The sequence below is a fragment of the Crinia signifera genome, chromosome 7, assembly GCF_055691185.1.
Source record: "Crinia signifera chromosome 7, ASM5569118v1, whole genome shotgun sequence".
Taxonomy (NCBI): domain Eukaryota; kingdom Metazoa; phylum Chordata; class Amphibia; order Anura; family Myobatrachidae; genus Crinia; species Crinia signifera.
This window is the reverse complement of record NC_139223.1, coordinates 121,254,055-121,279,097: the sequence shown is the minus strand read 5'-3', so window position 1 is coordinate 121,279,097 and position 25,043 is coordinate 121,254,055. Positions and strand designations below refer to the sequence as shown.

At 42.0% G+C, this 25,043-nt stretch overlaps 1 protein-coding gene across 1 annotated transcript in view; it reads right to left on the bottom strand.

Annotated features, from left to right (window-relative positions):
• The window catches only part of LOC146021228 (uncharacterized), a 35,503-nt gene extending 10,745 nt beyond the window's left edge, over positions 1 to 24,758 (bottom strand). Inside the window, exon 1 of the mRNA XM_083155024.1 lies at positions 24,095 to 24,758. Coding sequence (XP_083011150.1) covers positions 24,095 to 24,758 — 664 coding nt within the window. The remainder of the gene's footprint in view (positions 1 to 24,094) is intronic.
• Positions 24,759 to 25,043: the final 285 nt, after the last annotated feature.

Sequence of the window (25,043 nt, the reverse complement as noted above, 5' to 3'; positions counted from 1 at the left end):
TATTTGGACTCCTAGATCTTTTTCAAGTTCTGGATTACCCAATGCCTCCCCGCTTAGGTTATAACTTGCACATTGGTTATGTCTCCCCAGGTGCATAACCTTGCATTTATCCACATTGAACCTCATTTTTCACTTTTTTGCCCACTCATCTAGTTTATTAAGATCGTTCTGAAGCGCGGATACATCCTCGGTTGATCTAATTACTCTGCTCAATTTTGTGACATCAGCAAAGATGGATACATTGCTGAGTAATCCCACCCCAATATTGTTAATAAATATGTTAAATAAAATGGGCCTTAGTACCGAACCATTGAGCTACTCCACTTAGTACTAGTATCATATTTGATACTGCCCCATTCACAACCACTCTCTGTTCTCTATTACACAGCCAGTTCCCTACCCATCTACAAATTTTTATCCCTAGTCCCAGTTCCTCCATTTTGTTTATCAACCTATTGTGCGGCACTGTATCAGAGGCCATAGCAAAATCTAAGAAGACCACGTCTACTGCATTTCCATTATCAAGATTTTTGCTGACATCCTCATAGAAGTCTAGTAAATTTGTTTGGCATGAACAATTTTTCACAAACCCATGCTGGTTGATACTAAATAAACTATGAAGATCTAAATATTCCTAGATACCATCCCTTAAAAAAACCTCAAATAATTTACCCACGATTGATGTTAAGCTCACAGGTCTGTAATTAGCTGGGTCGTCCCTTTTTCCTTTTTTGAATATTGGCACTAGCTCAGCTAATCTCCAGTATTTTGGTACCTTACCCGATGTAAGTGAGTTATCAAACATGACTTGCATGACCTTGAGTCATTTTCATATTTTGAATGGAAAAACAATGGATGTATGTATTTAGTTTAAGTTCATTTTATACTTTTATATTTTATTTGTATATGTGTGTGCTTGGTTTTTACTTGATATATGTAAATAAATATTTATTAATAACATTGCCCAAACTAACCTACAGACAGACAGACAATTTACTAAAGTACTATATTGTATAGGAAATTTGTACTGTAGCTTTACTATTTACCACTAACCAGGGAAATATATTACTGGCAGTTATGCTACTGTTTTCAAAAGGTGTAAAACAGATGCACATATGGGGCCTTATTTTGGTTCATTCTTTCTGACAAAATCCTTCTTAGATGGGCAAAACCATGTGCACTTCAGGTGGGGCAGATGTAACATGTGCAGAGAGAATTAGATTTGGGTGGGGTTTTACTTCAAAGTGAGATCTATATTGCAGTGTAAAAATAAAGCAGTCAGTATTTTCCCTGCACAGAAACAAAATTACTCACCCAAATCTAATTCTCTCTGCACATGTTACATCTGCCTCCCCTGCAGTGCACATGGTTTTGTTCATCTAAGAAGGATTTTGTCAGAAAGAATGAACCAAAATAAGGCCCATGATATTACCCTTGAAGAATTGGACACATCTTGTAACTAGCCTAACTCTATAAGATGTATAGATGTTTCAGGTGCATCCAACTCTACATTAGCCTCACCATATGAAAACAAATGAGTAGGGATGTGCTCCGGGCACTTATTGTGTTTCGTGAAACGCGTTTTGTGTCTGTATCTCGGGCAGTGTTTTGGATCTGGATCTGTTTCAAAACAGCACCATTTTCATGTTTCGTGTTTTGTGTTTCTGGTTCTGATTTTTTTTTTAGAAAAGCATAAAAACTGCTAAAATTGCAGATTTTTTTGTTTTGCTCCTACTCTATTTTTATCCTCATTATCATTAATTTCCGCTCATTTCCAGTCTATTCTGAACACCTCACACAACACAATATTGTTTTTAGGGCAGAAGGTTGCACCGAGGTAGCTGGAACTCCACCATATAGAGGGTGGAGTTCCAGCGCTACACCACCTCATGTTTGAGGTGATGGCACGGCAGGTTGAGGAGTTTTTGCTGCCGCTTCAGCATTTGGCAGGCACTGTCAGAATGCTGAAAGTTTCCAGCTATTTTGCGGGCTACTGCAAGCTCCTGTCACTTTTTAGAAAATGCTGCACCACCAAATTTATAGTGTGGGCAATACATGGCACGTGCTGGAAATTGCCCATATGTAATGCCCGCACAATGTTACTGGCATTGTCCGACATCACAAATCCCCAAGAGAGTCTAAGTGGGGTAAGCCACTGCAAGATGATTTCCCTCAGTTTTTCTAAGAGGTTTGCATCTTACTGAAACTGGTGATACAGAGTGTAGCCTGCCTTGGAAGGAGCTGGAGTGCAGGAGATGCTGCTGCTGCTGCTGTTGCTGCGGAAGGCGATGCATCTAAGCAGTGGGCTGTCACAGTCATATAGTCCTTAGTTTGCCCTGAACCACTTGGGATAATGAGTACAACCGCATTTTTCAGGGCCACGAGGACACTTTTTCAGACATCTGTGTACATACTCGGTATCGCCTGCCTAGTGAAGTGGAATCTAGACTGGATTTGGTACCCGGGACAGAATAACTCCGTCAACCGTCTAAATCCCACTCCACTAGTTTATTGGTTGGACTGAAAATCTGGTACTTTATGGGGCAAATGCCAATAAGCAATTTGCTAAAAAAAACTCAGGAGAATGGATAAACACATTCAGTGAAATTGTTTAAATCAAATAGGCCCAACTACAGTACATTGTCTGAGTGACATTGTTGTCCATTTTCAGGATTTGGGAAACAAATGACTTAATTACAAATTACATTTGCTCCTATCCATTACCAGATTTTTATTCCATCCAACCAACTAGTTGGATGGTTGGAGGAATGTTGGTCTGATGTGTGGCCAGCATAAGTCTATTGTTTCTAAAGATGTATATGAAAAAGTTTTGATTCTTGGTCTAATGTCCTAATTAGTTCTAAAGTTAGTGTTTTGGTTGATTTCATTTATTTTTTTAAATTTGCAAAAACAGAAAATCATCCCCAAAAATTGAAATAGACCAAAAATCAAACATTATCCCTGAGACTGTTATGGCTGTTTTTATGCGCCTGACTTATTGGAAATAGGCTAATTGAGATGGTGGTTACTATCACCATTGCTTCTTTCTATATAGTAAAGCAGGGAGAGGTATCCAGTGCTATTTATCAGCAGCAACTTGCTGATTTGACCCGTATCCTAGGACGCAACAGCAGATCACTCATTCAACATGGGGCAGCTTGTGGAACCCATGAGGGCATGCAAGACACCCATTGCAGAGGCCAGGAAATCTCTGTGCATCCCGGACCTCCTCCCTCCTCCTACACAGCAGTGACATGTCTCCATTTTCTCAAGGTTGACACCCAGCCCCTGCCCCCCCCCCCCTCCAGATGGCAGCAGACTATCAATCCGTGTGCACATCTTAAGATGTAACAGTTGAGGTGCCTTAAGGACTGATTTTAGGAACCACTGGATTAGAGGGAGAGCAGAACACTTCCCAGCAGTAACATCTGCTAATCAGCAGCCTAAACATGAAATCTATCCGGCCATGACAAACCTATTAGCTGATTAAAGAACAGTGATTCATTGCATACAGCAGCATGGTACAGTAAATGGGCTATTGAACATCTCACCATGCCAACCTAGATACTGATGTGGGCACAGTATGTGCCATTATTGGGTTGGTTCCAGGTTGTAGATCACTATGATTTGTCAGTCAAGCCGTATTTAGTCAACAATGCATTGGAAAATTACTGACCACCTTCAAATGTTCCCAATTTGCTTATAAACTAAATTAACAACTGATTGCTTTTACAAGCAATGAAAGTTTCCCTGTTTAAAGACAAATAAAAATGTACAGCCCCCAGCCACTTCATTCTAAGCTGTTTGAACATTTGAGGTATGTGTTGTATATTTATATTGCTTCATGTATAAGTACACACAAGCATGTTTTGATCATCCCTTTCTGTGATGTTAGGGCGCAGAATGAGTCTACACTTAGAACTGTTTTCCACAACACATTTTAATATAAATAATTTACGACAAACTTTATTCAGGGAGTGTGTTATTGATGAGCATGATATTGTGTAATTACTTTGTTATTAATGCTAAGCCCTCAGAACTAGCAAATAGGTTTTATGGTGTGTACAAACTGTGAAATTCCCTTGCTATTCGACTGCTAGACAATCTTTGCTAACTCTGGGGTAGATTTATTAAGTGGTGAAAAGGGGCATATGCGCTATCCCCATGTGCTAAAGCAGGGGACAGCGCTTTCCCTGATCTATGACACCCGCCGAGCGGGTGTCAAGCGTGCGGCGGTGTGGGGCAAGAGGTATAGCGCAGCTACGATATTTTGTAGTGCGCGCCTGCCTCCTGTCTAATTTATGAATGGTCAGCATCGCAGAAAGTTCCCCCGCCAGCAGCTATCAACTTCGACAGCTGCAGGCGGCGATGCCCTATACCCACAGCAGGGACAGCGCTGTCCCTGCTGCTGGCTCTGAGCTGCACTGGGGATCTCGCAAGAGTAGCGAGATCCCGCGCATGTGCTGTCAGTCGGCCGGGGGGGGGGGGGGGGAGATGGCGCATCAGTATTAACTGATGCGCTGTCTCCAGGAGGGACATCGCCAGAGGGGGCAGTTATCGCTCCCCAGCTTCGCCCGGCAAGATGTTAGAACATCTTGTCGGTGTCTCTTCCTGCTTCGTCTCGCTAATGAGGCGAAGCAGGAACTGTTATAGCAGCGCGTTTAGTAGTAAATCTACCCCTCGGTACTTTTTACATACAAATCATACTATTGATTTGCACTATATAGTCATTGCAGCCCTGTCTATCTGGGTTTCGATTTGTGCTGTCATGGGAGCGCGCATCGGGATCGCAAGGTAAAAAACCTGTGCGATCTGCATACAATCTGCTTGCGATCTGCATGCGATTTCAATTCAAGAAAATCTCCTGCTGGATTGTACCATGTGTACACAGCATTAGACACTTATTTATTTATTAACAGTTTCTTATATAGCGCAACATATTCTATTGTGCTTCACAAAGGAGACAGTGATACAACAAACATGGTATTTACAGACAGTCAAAAAGTAGGAGGGCCCTGCTCGCAAGCTTACAATCTATAGGGGCAGCACGGATGATGTAATGGTTAGCATTACTGCCTCACAGCGCTGAGGTCATGGGTTCGATCCCCACCATGGCTCTAACTGTGCGGCGTTTGTATATTCTCCCCGTGCGTGCGTGGGTTTTCCCCGGGTACTCCGGTTTCCTCCCACAATCCAAAAATATACAGGTAAGTTAATTGGCTTCCAACAAAATTAACCCTAGTAGAATGTCTGTGTGTGAATACATTTGGTAGGGAATATAGATTGTAAGCTCCACTGGGGCAGGGACTGATGTGAATGTTCAAATATTCTCTGTAAAGCGCTGCGGAATAAATAAATAAATAAATATAGGGAAATAGGCATTGATACATAAGGATAGATACTGTATTCTTTATTGCATGGATTCCACCAGAATGCAAGGTTCGGTGACTGGTTCTGGAATTTAGACACTTTAGGCACTAGAGATAAATACTGAACACTACAGGGGATATCGGGGTGTTTTTTTCGGTACTTGTTTCTTAGCACGGCATCGCATCATGTACCTTATGTAGTGGTGTGCGATGCATGTAATGCGATGCTTGTACAATTAAATATTGCATAGCATTGCACGCCAGCAAATGGGATGCAATTTTTAATTGTACAAGCACCCATGCATGTGGTGGGTGCTTACAATGAGATGTAACCCCCAGTATCCACGCCATCCCGAATCGTGGCGAGCGCAGCGAGCCCCGCATGGGGCCATGGTACGTGTCTTCTGACCTTTTCATACCCCCACTATCCACGTCGGCATGGAGTTGATTCTAGATAGTGTAGCGAGCGCAGCGAGCCAATGAGCCCCCCGAAGCATGGTGAGCACAGCGAGCCCCGCGAGGGGACAAGGAATATGTCCCCGAAGCATGGCGAGTGCAGCGGAATACATGTAAAGTAATCCGTGTCCGCTCGCCACGCTTCGGGCTCATATTTTGCGTCCCCTCATGGGGCTCACTGCGCTCACCACGCTTCGGGCTCGGTGGCTCGCTGCCCCCGCCACACTATCTAAAATCAACTCCACGCCGACGTGGATAGTGGGGGTATGAAAAGGTCGGAGGACACGTACTGCTTCGCTCGCCACACTCCAGGATGGTGTGGATACTGGGGATTGCATCTCATTGTAAGCACCCATCACATCTCATGGCATGGGTGCTTGTACAATTAAAAATCTAATTGCATGGCATCTCACGCATCGCATTTCACAATATTCCAGGGGGATGCGATGAGATTTTTAGGAGCCCATACGATGGAAAACGTGGGCGCCGTTCTAGGAAATAAGTACCTTTTTTTCAATACCACACAGAAAATTCTGTTAAGGTTTATGTGATAGCGTATGGTGCTGTGCAATAAAAAGAGTCAGAGGCTGAAACAACCCTAATTTAGTACAGTCATTCAATCAAATTCACTTCATCACCTCAAAGTAACTTGTTTCCTGAAAAGGCTCTTAATAAATTCTTATTTATGTTTATCCTCATATAACCTTCAAGCCATTACACTACATGTCTTATACATTTCCATCTGAGAGTGCTGCAGCTTCTTGTCCATTATATTTAGAGAGTAAAACATTATTATGTGTATACTGCAAAGATTCACCTCAGGAACTGACTGGTGTGGCAAATACTACACTGATTGCTATATGATGTTCTGACACTATGAGGAAGGGGGGGTCTTTTTAAGTTGAAAAACTGTCACTTTTCAAAAATGTTAAGTAAAATTACTATTTTTCGACTGTGGAATAAATCTGGCATGGTCGAAAATCACGTGGCTTGTGTTTTTTTACTAAATTGTATTAGTTTCAAACTGCACCTGAATTAAAACCCACCTCAAAAAAGGACACAATTTAATAGTAAAGTAGGTTGTTTAGGCTAGCCCTAAAAAACTAACTTCATTGAATATGGGGGAAATTTACTAAAGGTTGGTTTGTAGTCATTTTAAAAACTGACTGAAACTAACTATCATCGCTGGGGTTTTGAAGGCAAAGAACAGTATTTTCGAGCTGCCGGGTTCCACTTTTAATTGGATAACAATTGTTTTTCAGCTCTAAATGGCATTGGGTTTTGTATTTCTGTTCTGGGCTGGTTAATGGTATATCATAGGGACTCCACACTACTGCATAGGTCTACAAACACACACACACACACACACACACACACAAACACACACACACCATAACTTGTTCAGCTCAGTGCTAAATCATAAAAAATATTGATACAAATATCTGATAGGTGGACCACCCGGGGGTCAAGGGTTAATGTTGGATATCCATCTGTTCAAGTGATGACAAATGTGCTGATAATTGAGATAAAGATAATGGCATAAAAAGAATAGCCTTAATTGATCAATTGGTTATTATCTGATCGCAGTACAAATTTGTTTTCAAAATGGGCAAAACCATGTGCACTGCAGGTGGGGCAGATGTAACATGTGCAGAGAGAGTTACATTTGGGTGGAGTGCATTGAAACTGAAATCTAAATTGCAGTATAAAAATAATGCAGCCATTAATTACCCTGCACAGAAACAAAATAACTCACCCAAATCTAACTCTCTCTGTACATGTCACATCTGCCCCACCTGCAGTGCACATGGTTTTGTCCATTTTGAGAACAAATTTGTACTGCAATCAGATCTGAATAAGGGCCATGGTGAAAAAGTAGTTATTCTTTAAAAGAAACTGCCATCAACGGTACTGTCCAGCATAAGTACAGTAGTTAATCACGGGCATCCAACTTAAGGGGGTATTCAATTACCCGCAGCCATCTCCCGACAAGGGAGATGGCTGCGGGCAGTGGTCGAAGTGGGCCGGTATGCAGCGGTATGGCATCCCGGCACTTCATTTTCCACTGACCCCCCAAAAATTTTTATACAATAAAAAAGTGTGCAGCAGGAGGCTTGGAAGTGGGCATCCTGCTGCGCTTACATCTGCTACAATGCTGTACCATCGTGCACAGTGCTCCCGCGTCTCTTCATGTCGCCGATGGAAACCCAGCAGGTGGGGAGCACCTGGGTCTCTCCTATCCGCTGCCGGACACCTAGGAGGGGTGAGCTGACTCTTCTCCCTGCTGTTGCCGGAGCTCTGCCGGGGTGTGCCCAGTTACTCTGCATACTGCTGGAGCCACGCAGGTCTTGTAGGATTTAATATTAAATTTTCAGTATGTTAATCTGCCATGATCCCATCTCCCCAAAGTCCTCTCCTCTCCACGTCACCCATCTTCACTAAAGTCCTGCCACCCTATGTCCCCTGCTACCCTGTGTTACCCCTCCCACCAATTGTCCTTTGCCACCTTGTGACCCCCCTCACACCCTGTGTCCTCTGCCACCCTGTGTCCCCCCTTTCACCCTCTGCCATCCTGTGTCCCCTCCCACCCTGTGTCCTCTTCCACCGTTTGTCCCCCTCACACCCTGTGTCCCCTGCCACCATGTGTTCCTTCTACCACCCTGTGTCCTCTGCCACCCTGTGTCCCCCCTCACACCCATTGTCCCCTGCCCCCCTCCCACTTTGTGTCCTCTGCCACCCTGTGTCCCGTTCTGTTACATTAGGACTCTCTACTTTGTGTCCATAAAGGATCCAAGTTTGGCAGCAAAGTATTACCAGTACATAAATTATGTCCAAACAGTTTCTTTAGCAACCAAATTTGCAGATGAACGGACTTGAGGAATATCCACCAGGTATCCAGAACATTGTACAATGTCCCAAGGACAATGGCAAAGTCCACACCCAAGTTCAATGGAGTAACAGGAATCCAAATGCAAACTTATGGCGTTTACCTGGGCTACAGTCACCGAGCTTTCTCGGGAGCTGACTGACTATTGTAATAAATGTGCATGTTCCTTAAAATATACCTTTCATCATATACAGTATGAAATGCAGATATTAGCGCTGGTTTCCCTATTTCTTCCCCCAATATTGTGTTGTATTGTATATGGTATTTTGCCTTTACTCAAAACAGTCAGAAAGTAACAAAGTGATTTTGACCAACAAAACATTACTAAACATATTGGGTCAGTTTCAGGTTTGCTTGATAAGCTGGGAACAGCTTACCGAGCACATGAGCTGCCACCCTGCCGTCACGCCAAATACCTGCACCCACCACACCCAATCCCTTTATTAATATGTGAACGAGGCTATGTGTATTGAAGACATGCCTCCGCTGCTGGAGAAATCATTTCATGGTCGTCGACCATCAAATGATTTCTCCTAGCTTCGCAAATAAAAGTCAGTGGGAACTGAATTTTATATGCGAGCGCCAGGACAAAGACAGGGCAGATGACTGATGTCTTGTGATGTCAGCCACCCGCATCCGGCAGACATTATCCCGTCTGCGTACCCATGAGAATGCACAGCGTTTTCATGGGGATGCCCATAAAATGCTGGGTGTTCCCATGGGCAATCCCCATCCCTGCCGCCATCTGCCCCTGGCCCTCCCCGGTCCTTGTGAACGAATCAGCGATCTGTGCAAGTCGCAAAGGGGAGCTGCACATGGGCATAATAGACCATGCACAGTCCCCTAAACAGTATTGAGAGTCATTGAGAATCACCCCCATTGTCTCTTCATTGTATTGGTAAACTAGGGAGTTCTCTGTCTCTCTGACATACAACAGCTTTACTAGGAGGATAACATTTGGATTAACTGTTTATGCTCCAGTTATGGTATTACATAGTCTAATGCCTATCGTTACAATTCCTCCCAACATGACCAGAAGGGACACAGTGCTCTGTTCCAGGACTTCCCTCTTATCTATGTATGATTCCCCTCACCTGTGATGAAACCCCTTTCTTATCAATTAACCTGTTTAACACAAGTCATGGCAATCATACATTGAGAGGGAAGTCCAGGAGCAGAGCATTGTGTCTCCCCTGGAATGGGTCATGTTCGGAGGTATGCATTACATTCAGGGCAGAGGCTTTTATCAATTATTTTCTATTACTCCACAGACTTTAAACTACCATATATAATACAATTTACTGCTAAGGTATTTGTTAATTTTTGCCAGTGTTTTGTTCACACCTTGTTTACACTCTCTTTACTAGCATACGGCAAGTTTTTTCTATTTTATTCCTACCCTTTCCTCATCTGATACATTTACCTACTCCCTCATTTATCCTCACAAGCCACTGAAGTCATGCACTATATGGTGCTCACTGGATGCTCTCTGTTCTGTAATAGCAGTCACTGGGCTACTATCATACTGTATGGGGTCAGTGGGATGCTTAATGTACTAATGGTGGTCACGGGAATGCTCAAAGTACTCTATGGCTGTCACTGGGATGCTCTTATCCTGCAATTCAGTTACAGTTTTGCTATCTATTTTGTTGGTCATGTGGTCAACTTCTGCATGGTGGTTAAGGGGATGCAGTAATGTGTTATACAGTTTTAGGGAAAACAGTGGGGATAAAATCATTCCTAGTGGATCCCATTGGGGGAGAAAATGCTCTGTTCCTGGACTTCCCTGCCTAAAGGAGAGGGTCAGGTAGGTAGTAACCCTGGGTTAAAAAGTACCTAGTTTTCTCACATAAATGAATTACTGCGTACTTGGACAGAAGAAAGGAAAAATGGAAATGATTTCAAATGTCCGATTTAGTTCAGACACTGTGAAAAAGCTTTGAAATATCTGCTCTCCAGACATCCAACCACTCTAGTGTGTGATGCTTAATAATAATAAGTATCTGGTGTGTAACATGAACCAGCCCTGGTAGAAAGGGCCTATGCTAATTTTAATTTGTCATTTTGTTATTCACATTTATGCAATGAGCAATATTGTTAATTCTGGGGTGAAAAATATGTATTTCCTGCATCAAACACAGCAAAACATGTACTGTACTTCCTGTTGTAGATAAAAAAAAACCCTGTGCATTATTAATTAACCTTGTCTAATCCCTTATGTTGATCCTTGATAAAGGCATTTATCTTGAATTGCATCCAAAAAGCAAATTGGCAACATCAATCAAGTACAATTTGTGGCCAGATGCTTAATATAACCACTTACTTTGTCCAAAATTGTCTGTTTTTTTCATTAAAAGTTACTTTAAAATTACTTTAATGTGGTATATCCGCTCATTAGGAAATAAAATGAAAAGCATTCCTGTCTCTGTCCCATTTGATTGAGGAACATTCCGTACATTTAACCCATTACAACAGGAAGTATTCATTTTCATTTTTCATTAAAAGTACATGGAATGGTGACATAAATCTTAACATATACAGTACATGTCTATTTACATTTATTTTTGCTAATTTTTGGGATGAAAAAAGAGAAGGGGATGAAGGGCCTCATTATGTAATCTTTGGTGATATTTGAAGCAATAATTGTGATCAAGTTGCACTTTTACGATATACAGGTAAATTGATTTAGGAAATAAGAAGACTCTTTGTTGGGGGCACATCTTGTATATTACATGTGGTGAATTAAAACTTAAGTTATTTTGTTGTATGTCTATTTTGTTGTGGGGGCACATGGTTTATTTAGAGCACCAGGACAAATCCACCAGACAGATAAATCTTTAAAGCTTTAGACAAATTAGTTGCTGGCTGAATTACATGAATGAGATGTACATTACTAAGCTGTAGAGAATGAAAATGTATAGGTTGTGTTTGAAAAATTGCAGTTGCGGGAGCTGAATGGTCAGTACTGTTTCTCTCTCAGAGTTATCACTCTCAAAGACAGAAATCATCTCACTATACACTATCATTCAAATATTTCGTGTTTTACATGAAAACTGACATTTATCTATCAAATATCAAGTGTTGCCAAATGATTAGAACATATAGTCAAGAAGACATTGGCAAGGTTGGAAATAATGATATTTATGTAAAATAATAATTTTGTCCTTCAAACTTTGTTTTCATCAAAGAATGCTCCTTTTGCAGGATTGCAGACCTGTCATTCTAGCTTTGAATTTGTTGGGTTAATCGGAAGAATTTCATCCCACACTTTCTAAAGCAGCTTCCACAAGTTGGATTGGCTTGTTGGGCACTTCTTGCGTACCATACGGTCAAGCTGCTTCCACAACAGCTCAATGGGGTTGAGATCTGGTGACTGCGCTGGCCACTCCATTACAGACAGAATACATGCTGCCTGCTTCTTCCCTAAATAAAGGGGAGTGCACTGTCACTAGGACAGCTATACGGGAGCTACCTTTGAGTTCCTATTTTAAATCGAGTAGCAGCTTCAAAAATGGGGGTTGTCAGTCCCCTGTGGAAACAATATACTAGAAAAGAAAAGAAGCTGCGCTTTGAGGAAAGGACATAAATATGTCGCACAACGTGCTGTATTAATGTTTTTTTTTAATGATATACCAATAACCTTTAATTATACATACATAAATTTACGGGTATAAAATGAATAATAAGAAAAAAAGATTTAAAAAAATAATTAATAAAAATGGACAATCTGGAATAGTGTTGCAGTTAAAAACCAGTAGCTGTGAGGCTTAATTGCTGGGTTAGGCACCCCTTAAACTTCCTCTTATATGGGATCCTGTTCCATATATGTGGACTGTGTACACCAAAAATGTGTCTGTTATTTTTGAACCAATCACGATTCCGGGGAAAAGTCCTGCGCGGCTGCGCTGAATTGCAGATGGTGACCCTCTGGAGTGGTGCTGATGGCTTTATGTCCTGCTGGTGGGCCAAAGGCTTTTGCTGGCACTGAGTACCACAGTCAGGAATCCAAGTTTGTAATCCACAGGTTAGAGGATTGGTGATGGGGGGTTTGTGCCTGTGGGGGGTGTCAGTGCCAATATGGCCACTAATTGATACAGCTGTAAACTAATTTACCTGCACGTTGTGTGAAAAAGTACAATAATATGCTAGTAACCCTTTTGTTAAACACCAATTGTATCTAGAAATAGAAGGCAGACAGAACATAAATAACTGTCCAGACAAATATTTGGTGTACACAGTCCACATATATGGAACAGGATCCCATATAAGAGGAAGATTAAGGAGTGCTTTACCCGGCAATTAAGCCTCACAGCTACTGGTTTTTAACTGCAACACTATTCCAGATTGTCCATTTTTATTAATTACCATTTTTTTATATTTTTTCTTATTATTCATTTTATACCCGTACATTTATGTATGTATAATTAAAGGATATTGGTATATAATTAAAAAACCATTAATACAGCACGTTGTGTGACATATTTATGTCCTTTCCTCAAAGCGCAGCTTCTTTTCTAGTATAGTATTTCTTCCCTAAATAGTTCTTGCATAATTTGGAGGTGTGCTTTGGGTCATTGTCCTGTTGGAGGAGGAAATTGGCTCCAATCAAGCGCTGTTCACAAGGTATTCCATGGCATTGCAAAATGGAGTAATAGCCTTACTTATTTAAAATCCCTATTATGTTGTACAAATCTCTCACTTCACCAGCACCAAAGCAGCCCCAGACCATCACATTATCTCCACCATGCTTGACAGATGGCGTCAGGCAATCTTCCAGTATCTTTTCACTTGTTCTGTGACTCACAAATGTTCATCTATGTGAGCCAAACACCTCAAACTTCGATTTGTCTGTCCATAACACTTTATTCCAATCTTCCTCTACCCAATGTACAGATGGAGCCGGCCTTTTTCGTCAGCCCCTGCCAACGGCCGGCTCTCGCCAGGGGCGCGCACGCACCCAGTGGCTACGTTGATTTCACCGCCGCCCGCTGTCTCCCCTGGTGCCCCTCGCCGCCCCGCCATCCCCTATCCTGTCCGTCTCCCTGAAGTGGAGCAATGAAAAGTATTTAATAGCCTAGCAGGGGTTACGGCAGAGGCTATTGTAAGTTTTAGTGTATTCAAGTAAGAGACAGGGCAGGTATTAATGCTAATCAGCTGGAAAACAAAAAAAAATTCATACATTAAAAGAGTGTGTAAGGTATAAGGTTTGCTGGTGTATGCCGGTGTTATTGGAACCCAAGGCAAAGCTTCAGCATAAGGCCTCCATGAACCTGGAAGAGGAGGAGAATGCCGTGGAGAGGACTGACTTTCAGAGTGTTGGGGGAGGGCTTCACACGGCTGAGAGAGGAGGAATATGCAGAGACAGTTGAGAGAGAAGAGGAATGAATAAGGAGAGACATGAGAAAGAAGTAAAATAGGGAGTTGTGAGTGAAAAGAGGAGAAAAATGGGTGGGGGGATGGGTGAGAGAGAGAAAGACAGAGAGGAAGGAATAGGGGGAGATGGGAGGGAGGAGGGAGAAGTAGGGAAATGGGGAGGGTGTAAAGAGGAGGAGGAGGATGATTAGGTGGAGGCAGGATAGAAAGAATACTGTTGGAGGAGTTGGAAGGAAGAGGATAAATACGGATGACAAGAGGACAAGATGTCGGCATTCAGAATACCGACACCAGTAACCCTGCCCCCATAACTCTGCAGCTTAACCCTAAGTCAGCCCTCAGTGCCTAAACCTGTCACCTTTCCCTGGACTGACCCTAACCCGCCTGATAGTTGGTAATTTACACTGGTATCCTAATTGTTGTTGGGGTTCCAGTTCTGGTTATGAAATGTACTTACAGTATATTACAGACACGAATCCCTGTGTAGCAGATGCTCTCACTGCTCGGGGTATACTCCAAAAAGTTGTGGAGCATTGACAGCTTTTTCTGCATACTGTATGTAATTTATAGTTTCCTGGCCTCTTTGCCCTTATGAGGAACTTATTAGTGCACATCATACCCAGCCAACCCAGCAGCTCTGCTCCACATCTTTGTAAAGGAAGAGGAGTTATGGGCAGGTGAGAACAGGCTAGGGGGCAGGCTCTCACACTGTAGACAGCGCATGTCAGTACTAACAGGCTGCATGGGCAGGTGCCCATGTAGCAGCGCCCTCCAGTGGCCGGTGACCATAGGCAGATGCCTAAAGCTACCTAATGGTCGCACCAGCTCTGACTAACAGGATAAATAGGCTGAAATAAGTCATGTAACAAAAAAATGAACTATACCTATAGGAAAGTCTTTTAACATCACTGGAGGGACACACCTCATGCAACAGTTAATATCTCTATGGAAATAGAATTATTAGCACAAAATTAATAATAACTATATATGAATACATCAAGTAAGTAACATACTATATTCAGCTTAAAAGATTATTATACAAAAAGCGTTTACTGTACAAACAGAGTCTGCCTATCATAAAATTACGGAGGCCTATGAGGAACGCACTTGTTCTACTTAATTCAGGTGGCACCTCTGGGGCTTCTAAGGTGCCACCTCCACACTTTTTCTTGAGGGTCTGAAATGTCTATTGGCGGTAGCATGAGGTGGTTGTGTGTGTGGGATGTGTGTTGGGGGGTTGGCTTTGGGGCTTCAAATGTAGAATTTTTGCCTAGGGGCAGCACTGCTTGATTATAAACTATAATATTTCCTTATGCAGGCATGTCATTTGCAGCTAATATAGGCTATAAATCAAATCCACATTGATTATGATAACTAGTAGAAATCCATGTGTACATATACTATAGTGGCGAGTGTTATGCAAAATGCACGCCAGTGAATATTTGCCTTGACTTCCATGCACACATTTTGGGAGCTCATACACCCAATTGCTGTCTGACTTTGCATCAAGCCTAATCTTTCAGAATATCTTTGCAATTTATATAGCAACAATATCATGGACAACTTGTCTATTTTTTACTTAATTTTATTTCTCCTGCAAATTGGCCAGTGTTTGATTCAACAAATATTCTTATTTTGTCTGAAGCTTACAGTATGTGAATGTTTGATCACCCCTGGCTCTCATACTGAACGCCTCGGTAATGACATGTTAATCAGCAACCTGGCAGGAGACCCAAATCAAATTCAGTTAATCATTCCATTCAACAGCTGGATCAGTTTTTCAGCAAATGAATGCTGATATCTGTCATTTTCTGTATAACTTAATAAAACTATCACATTCTTTGCTATTACACACTGTAATACCCAGTATCTGTTTTATTATTAACAGGATTCATTTTTGGATGACCATTTGACCTTTCAATTTATCAAAGTTTAGTTTTACATAACCAGCGCAAGATAAAAACCTAGAGACTCACTTTAAGAATCTTCCACTGAATTAAGTATACCAGGTTTTCATCCATTACTTCTGCGCAGAAGGATCATCAGCGTTCATATGGAAATTTAATGGACAGAAAAAACTAAATACAAAAATTTAACTAATCCCCCCATAAAGAATCAGCATGGGAGGGTCTTTAACCTTATATTCAGTCATAGTACCTGGCCCTCTACAAAGGTGTACCAAATGTACACAGCTTGCAACAGTACTTTGCAATGCAAGGAAAATCACCAGCATTGTCATTCCACCTTGTTATAATATTGGAAAGTAGAATTAATATCTGCACTTTTATTGGTTTAATAGAATTAATTAGAATGAATACCTTCACTCCAAGTTTTTTGGACAGTTCAGCCAGGCCGCGGTAAAAGTATGGGGCATGGTCAGTGGGAGGAGGTGTGGCCAATGGAAGGATTCGTGACCATACCTCCTATTTTAAAACACTATAAAAAATTAATTAGTTTGTGCGTCCACACGATCGTGCAGGTGGCAGGGTACACAGGGATAAGGAGAGGACAGCCTGCTGCTGCAGCTCCCTCTCTCCCCTGATCAGCACACAGCACTAAGCAGCTCGTGCAGGGATGTAGGGGCAGATTTATAAAGCTTGGAGAAGAGATAAACTGGAGATAAAGCGGAGAAAAGTTAAAAGGAGATAAAGCACCAGCCAATCAACGCCCAACTGTCTTTTTCAAACACAGCTGATTGGCTGTGCTTTATCTCCTTTTACCTTTTCTCCACTTTATCTCCAGTTTATCTCTTCTCCAAGCTTAATAAATCTGCCCCGTAGAGAGAGAGAGGCTGCTACAGTGGCAGTTCCCTCTTGCTCCCTACAATGGGGAAAGGGGTGAGCATAGTATTGTTCATTCTAGCACGCGTCATCCTTGAAAACCCATGTAGTTCCTGTTCCCTGTCTGTGGTGTCACTGTCTGCTGTGGTGTTTCTAGCACAGGTCTGGTTTGCTTATCAGTGCTGATATACAGACCATATTGTGATAGAAGCACTACAGCAGACAGCGACACCCCAGGCAGGGAAGAGGAACTGCATCTGTTTTCAAAGATGGCGAGTGCCAGAATGAACACTAGCATAGTATGACAGGTCCCCCTCGCCAGTGCTTGGGTACTCCATGATTCTAGTTTTCAAACGTAGGTAAGTATGGTACAGTGCTCCCTATTTGACTGGTTTTACAACCCTTGTTTGCAGTACAGAGACATTGTGAATCTACTTAATATAACACTAAGTTTCTAGAATTATTTATTTAAATAAGGAGAACAAATTCTTACATAAACGCAGTGGCTAAAAAAGGTCTTTAAACAAACAGCTGCAGCTTGAACCGATTTTTGCAATATGTAAACAAGGCATTCATTTAATCTCTTCAGTTTTTTACCACAAACCGGATTTATCTCTGCAAGCCCAAATCAAGAGGAGTTTGACATACATGTGCTCTCTAAACACTGAGCAATTCTCGAATAAACAAGAGATGACAGAAAGTTGTCATTGCCAATTTGCATTAACCCTTCTGCTCATTGCATAAAAGGATTTGTTTCAGAACTACTATAAGAGTGATTTTTTTGTTTATAAAGTACAAACATACTATCTAGCGAAGTACATTAAGAAGATTATGAATAAGATTAATATCATGAAAGAGAAAGATAAAATCCATGTAACAAAAAAGTTTTAAAAGTTTATTAATCACAGGGGTAATTGTGTATTATCACGGCACCCAGTGCCCTTACGTATGGTACCGTACTGAAATTGCATCGCATGTCATGTTATAGTTATATGCAATGCAATTTCAGTACCGCTCCTGTTTCCGCTCCCTGTCATTCCCGCCCCTGAGGTGATTTTCTGACAGGAAATATCGCAAATGGCTGTATCTTTGAACATGTTCAACTTGCCTCAGACAGAGGAGGACGCTATCTCCTTCTTCCAGCAGCTTGATCTCCTTCCACTAATGGGCACGCTATGTGTCTGTCAGTGAAGGAGTGTTTGTGGTGGTGCCATGTGAAAGCATGCCATCTCAAGGTGAGCCTCAGAACGGCCCATTGGTTTCCAGGGTGCCGCTTATGCTTTTTCACCTTGGTGAGCTTCATATATTCCTCGGCCCAGGAGCTCACATCCATCGACTACTGTGAGTGACTACTGTGAGCGACAGCTGGAGATATAAAAGAAGACAGTGGTCCTGTATAACAGATGGATATGGGAGGCTTGCACCATGGACCTCATGGCGCAGCCACAGCAGCATATTGGCGGTCCAAGGCACATTGTGGAGATCGATGAGAGCTTGTTTGTCAAGCTTAAGGGCAATGTGGGCCATACGTTACCACAGCAGTGGATTTTGGGGGGAATTTGTCGTCAAACTGGACAGTGTTTCCTCACCATGGTGCCCAGACGTGATGCCACCACTTTGATGGCGGCTATAAATGAAAATATTGATCCCTTCACTACTATTTATTCAGACTGCTGTCGGGCGTACAGCACTGAACAGTTACAAGTGGCTGGTTATCAGCATGCCCAAGTAAACCAAAGATTTAATTTTCTTGACCCGGAGACAGGGGTTCATAGTCAGAATGTGGAGCGTCTTTGGAGCGCATGCAAATGGCGCAATAAGCGCCAAAGAGGCACAGCACGCCACCATCTCCAGTCATATTTACAAGAGTTTGTGTGGCGAAAAACTTTGGGTGGTGAAAACCCTTTTGAACGCATCCTTAGAGCATCCTCAGAGCTCCTTCCTAAAGCTGATTTACTTTTTTTTTTTAACATATTTTCTTTCATTATTTTTCTTCATTAATGTTGTGATACTTTGTTATTATTATTATCATTATTTATTGTAATTAATGTGATGAATTCATTATGCTTTTTCATTCTAATTTATTAAGTAAATTACAGTTATTCGTTAACACATGTCGTCATTACTGTGTCAGATGTATGATATTGCAGGTGTGAATGTGTTCATAAAACACCACCACTATCCACACCACCCCAAAGAGTAGCAAGCAGTGGCGGAACGCGTCCTCCAACCACGCCACCCCAAAGCATGGCGAGCGGCGGCGGAATGTGTCCTCCGACCTTTTTCACACCCTCACTATCCATGTCAGCGTGGAATTGATTCTATAAAGTGTGGCGAGCGCAGCGAGCCACTGAGCCCGAAGCATATCGAGCGCAGCGTGCCCCGCGAGGGGCTGTGAATTACTTTGTATGTATTCTGTGTCCCCTCGCCACGCTTTGGGCACTATATGGTGCCATGCGATCCCATGCGATATTTCATTGTATAAGTACTCTTGTGCACTAAATATGCACATCAGATCATATCTCATAGCATGGGTGCTTATACAATGAGATTTGATGCAATGCGATATTTCATTGTATAAGCACTCATGCTATGAGATATGATCTGATGTGCATATTTAGTGCACAAGAGTACTTATACAATGAAATATCGCATGGGATCGCAAGGCACCTGTCTATGGTGCCGTCCTATCCCATGTGATATTTCATTGCATAAGCACTCCTGTGCACTTAATATGGGCATCGAATCGCATCGCATCATACACACTGTGCGATCAGATGCAATGCAGAGAATAGCCCTGTACGCTGTAAGGGTACAGGGCGCCGTGATAATACACAAGTACCATCACAGGGGTGCAGGGGCGCATTGGGATTTAAAAGTGGCCAATCTACCCCCAACGGAGCCCAGAAACTCTCAGATATTGTTATACCCTAACATAGCACCTACTCCTGTCCTTTTAACAATTGTCACATCTTTGGTTGAGAATTTGCGGCATCAGATACTGTACTCTGCTCTGTGAACCGGCAAAAGATATTTGTGTGGGAAACAGGACTGGGCCACTACTCTGGCCAGGGCCATATCTTAAAGTCAATTTCTGACAGGTGGCCTCACAGGTGCACTGAAAAGCAAAGTGTCACCAGCTTTATGTACCTGGATTATACTGTGTGATCCACTATATTCATTATGCACAAAGGGGAAAGGTACACATCCCAGCTATACCTTTAAAAAATCGCGGATCGCATTCGCGTCTGCGACCACATCTGCTCCCTTTCCCATGCGCTGATGCATCCTGCAGCACAAGTCCCTGTTCCTGGGGCCTAGTCGGCATCCCACACTGATCCCAAGCCACTTCCACTCTGCATGTGCGCTGCCATGACACTTGCACTCACATGTCAGATTCCGACAATGAATTCCCTATGACCTTGTCACTCTGACCTTTTCATTTGATTATACCTCATTTCGGCTCCCATCCCGTCGACATCCTTCTCTTGCTCCCAGGCCGTCGACAAGCATCTCCGGCTCACAGGCTGCCGACATCTCTCTCTAGCTCCCAGGCTGATGCAGTCCACGGCTCCCAGGCCGACACCATCAACAGTTCCAGAGACTACTCAGTCCGTGGCTTCCAAGCCAAGAGACAATTACAGTCTCAAGTTCACCAGCACTCAGCCATCACTACCCATCACTCAGTAATTGGCCAGTTAGGTGTGTCAGAGGGCTACCACCTGTCTACCAAATGCTGCAAAGTTCAAACCTCCTTGCGGGGGTCCCTGGTGAAAGCCGTTGGTGGGGTTAGACTCCGCGCCTCAGAGTCACGTCAACTTCCCCTCCTAGCTGTGTCCTCAGTGCCCAGTGTTTTATGAACTATCCTTACCTCAAACCTGAGGTTTGACACATACCTATTTCTCTATGTCAAATCAAGGAAAGCAAAAAGAAAGATAAGTAATAAACACAACACTACATAAAATATTGAAAAACAATCAATATTAATATTATAATGATGCAAATATTAATAATAAAATAAAAAGGCCATTAATATTATAATTAGGAATATTTTACCAATGTTGCAAGGAGGCACAGTACACACATTAATATTAATACAGATATAGCCGGCCACATCTTTGCAGGAGATGGCGATTCTATCGCCATCTCCCGGCGGCCGTCTACCGCTGCCTCCCCCGCCGTCGCCACCGGTCCTTCTCGCCGCCCCGTTCAGTTGGACCGTTCAGTTGGATGGTCCTGTTTACTAGTGCTAACATGACTCTCTACAGTGCTATTGCATTACCTCCAGCTGCTTCCACGCAGTCTCCAAGCCTGCTGTGTCCAGTCAGCATCCATTCCTGCTGTCCCGGTCATCTACACCTGCTGCCAGTTATCAGCAAACTCCAGTGGCAGTCATTTGCACCTGCTGCCAAATTATCAGTGAACTCCAGATGCTGTCATTTGCACCTACTGCCAGTTATCAACAAACTCCAGTTTATTCTCCAAGTCCAGTTCCAGTTTATTCTTCAAATCCAACTCCAGTTTATTCTCCAAGTCTGTCTCCTGTGTTGTTCCCCACAGTCTTCAGTTCTTCTTTAAAATCACAATCTTCAATTCCAGTTAAGACCATACTTGCCTACCCTCCCGGATTTTGCGGGAGTCTCCCGCTTTTTGCTTGTCTCTCCCGGTCTCACGGAAATACACGTGATTCTCTCGGTTTTTCAAGCTTTTCCGAGAACCCTGTGACTGCGCATGCGCGTGTCACAAAAAGGCCGGGGACGGGCTCTGAAGTGCAGCTGTTCTATTATATGCTGGCCGCCGTGGGGCTCTGTGGGTAGCGCTGTCCACAGCAGCAGCTACTACCCACTACTCAGCGGCAGGCAGTACAGCACCGAGAGTAGGAGGCAGAGCGGCATCAGGAGCGGCTGCCGGAGGCGGGATTATCGGTGAGTGGTCTCTCTGCAACATAAAGAATTATGTCACACTATGCAGTGGCAGACATGGCAGCACGGGGAGCGGGAGCGGCCACGGGATCACCAGCAGTGGGTGAGATTGACTGGTGGGAGGTCGTGGAGACTGGCTGCTGAGCTTGCTTCCTTCACTGCTCATGAGACTTCTTCACTGAGACTTCTCTCCCTCCACTTGTTTAAAAGGGTTCCTCACTCAGGCGCTGTCTGTCCCCTCTTCTGCTTATCATTTTTTTTCTCTCCCTGCTGCTTCATACATTTTTGGGGGAAGCAGTGAGGAGGGGGTGGGGGGCGAACAATAGTGAAATATATATATAGAATGGCAGGAGATGCGGCACTCGAATATAAATGAAATAAACATGCTGTACAAGCGAAAGTTTTGCAATGTTTCAATCATTTAAGATTTTCGTCAGGATCCTGACGAAAATCTTAAACGATTGAAACGTTGCAAAACTTTCGCTTGTACAGCGTGTTTATTTCATTTATATTCGAGTGCCGCATCTCCTGCTATTCTACATGCCCAATATTGTGCTGGCACCGGAGTACATATACTAAGTAAGAGCGGAGTGCCGGTTCCCCCTGCTAAGCTATATATATATATATATATATATATATATATATATATATATATATATATATATATAAGACCAAAAAGACACACTCTCCAGACTGTTTGATGCAAAATAAAAAGCTGTGTATTTGTATTCACATAGACATCATAGTATAAAGAAGTACCCTTCTTTATACTATGATGTCTATGTGAATACAAATACACAGCTTTTTATTTTGCATCAAACAGTCTGGAGAGTGTGTCTTTTTGGTCTTTATATACATGGACTTTGTTTCTTGTAAGGAAAGTTCTGGACATCACCCCAGCGGTTGCATATTTTGTATGGAGTGCGATCTTATTGCATATATATATATATATATATATATATTATATATATATATATATATATATATATATGAAATCTAGAAGAAAAGGAAGCGCTCCATAGTGCGTGTATCAAAAGGTAAAAATTCTTTATTCCTTTAAAAACCACTCGCTCAGTGCAGGTAATGAATCACGTACCCGTATAGGCGGTTACAGACAACCGCAGCTTTGACAGCATGTAAAGCAGACACTCCGGTCTTGTTGGAGTGGTTACACTCTACACCTCGATCAGTGCCAGGCCACGCCCCTACGCGTTTCGTCACACGGACTTCGTCAGAGGGCTGGCCTGGCACTGGTCAGTAGCCTCTTTATAGCCCTGTCTTTCTGAAAAATCAGATGCGACCAATTAGTTAATTAGAAGCGGGCTATTTTCTATGTCGATAAATTAGAGATGTTTCTTTAAAGCATTTTTCTAAACATTGCTGCATCGGAAATACAATGATTACCATTACATTTCATCAAATTATTACAATATAAAATTATTACAATATAAAAACATCTCAAATGAAACAATTTTCCATTATGCTCTCACAAGGAAAATGATGATAATAAAAATAAAATATACATATACAAAGGAACAAAATTTTTTTGCCTTGACAGTATAAAACACTCAAAACGGGCACCTTTCTCTGGACTTAGTTCGATATATTATATGCTTTAGATTCAATAACATTGTACAAGCCTCATGTCAGAATATCTCGTGAAAACTTCCTACCGATTTGGTAATAGAATATGAGTGGGACAATTTCGCTAGACGGTATATGCAAGATATATATAAAAATGGGCGAAAATGCGCACATAATAACCAAGAATGCATAATAAAAAGGGGGTACAAAGTAGAAAACAGGTACATATTAAAAAAGGTATATAACACACATATGTTAGAAATAGAGAATACTCGGAATGAACCAGTATCATTTCGAGGGATAAACCATTAACCGGAAAAAGCCGCAATTCATTCTATAGTATAAGTATTTATCTCGTTAGGAACGGCGTGATCTCTACTCCTTCATTCAAACCCTGGGGTACCAATGTACCCATATTTACAATCCAGAATGATTCCCTTTTAGACAGTAAAGTATCTCTGTTGCCTTTGTGGGTGTCTAGCATAACATGTTCTAGACCAAAGAATTTCATATTTCTGGGATCACTTTTTTGGCAGGTTTTAAAATGGCGGGGGACACTATGATTTTCTATGCAATTTTTTATATTTCTATAATGTTCTAAAATGCGCACCTTTAAACATCGTTTGGTTTTCCCAATGTAAGATTTACCGCAAATGCATTGTATACAATAAACAACATATGTGGTGTTGCAATTAATGAAACTTTTAATTATCTTGTCTTTACCTTCCTTATCTTTGAAGGATTTGATTCCATTAATTCCATGTGTACACATCTTACATTTACCACATGTGAAGAATCCCATTGGTTTATGTAGAAAATTTCCTCCAATCCCCTGTTCAATCTCTATAGGTAATAAACTGGGAGAGAGTTTTGATTTAAGTGTATTGGATCTTCTGAATACCACCTCCGGATTGGCTGTGGTTTGATCTTTTAAAATTGGGTCCATTGTTATTATATGCCAGTATTTCTTTAAAGTCTGGCAAATTTTCCTATTATCGGTGTTATATTGGGTAACGAAAGGACAGAAAGGTTTCTTTGTTGTCTCTAAATTATTGGCTGGTTTGTATCGGATTAGCTCTTTACGATCTAGGTTTTTCGCTCTTATTAGAGCTGTGTTAACAATATGGTCTGGGTAACCTTTTTCTTTAAACCTTTGCATATATACAACAGACTGTTCCTCAAATTTTGCCAAACTACTACAGTTGCGGCAAAGTCTGTAAAACTGGGAGTATGGTAAATTCAATTTCCAACGATCCAAGTGGCAGCTTTTAAAATCTAAGTAGTTATTGCTGTCCACTGGTTTGAAGAAGGTACACGTCTCTATACCTGTGGCTGATGGACACGATTTGGCAGTTAGGGTCAGGTCTAAAAATTCTATTTGGGTCATGTTAAATTGGGAGGTAAAGCTCAGATTAAACTCTTCATTATGAATGGAGGAAACAAATTCTTTAAATAAATCTTCTGAGCTTTTCCAAATAATTAGAATATCGTCTATATAGCGCTTATAAAGCGCTATATAGTCTAAATAAGGATTATTGGCGTAAATAAACTTTTTTTCCCATTCCCCCAAAAATAAATTTGCATACCCTGGTGCACAAATCGTACCCATCGCCGTCCCTTTTGACTGATTAAAATAATCCCCCTGAAATATAAAATAATTATGTTCTAAAAC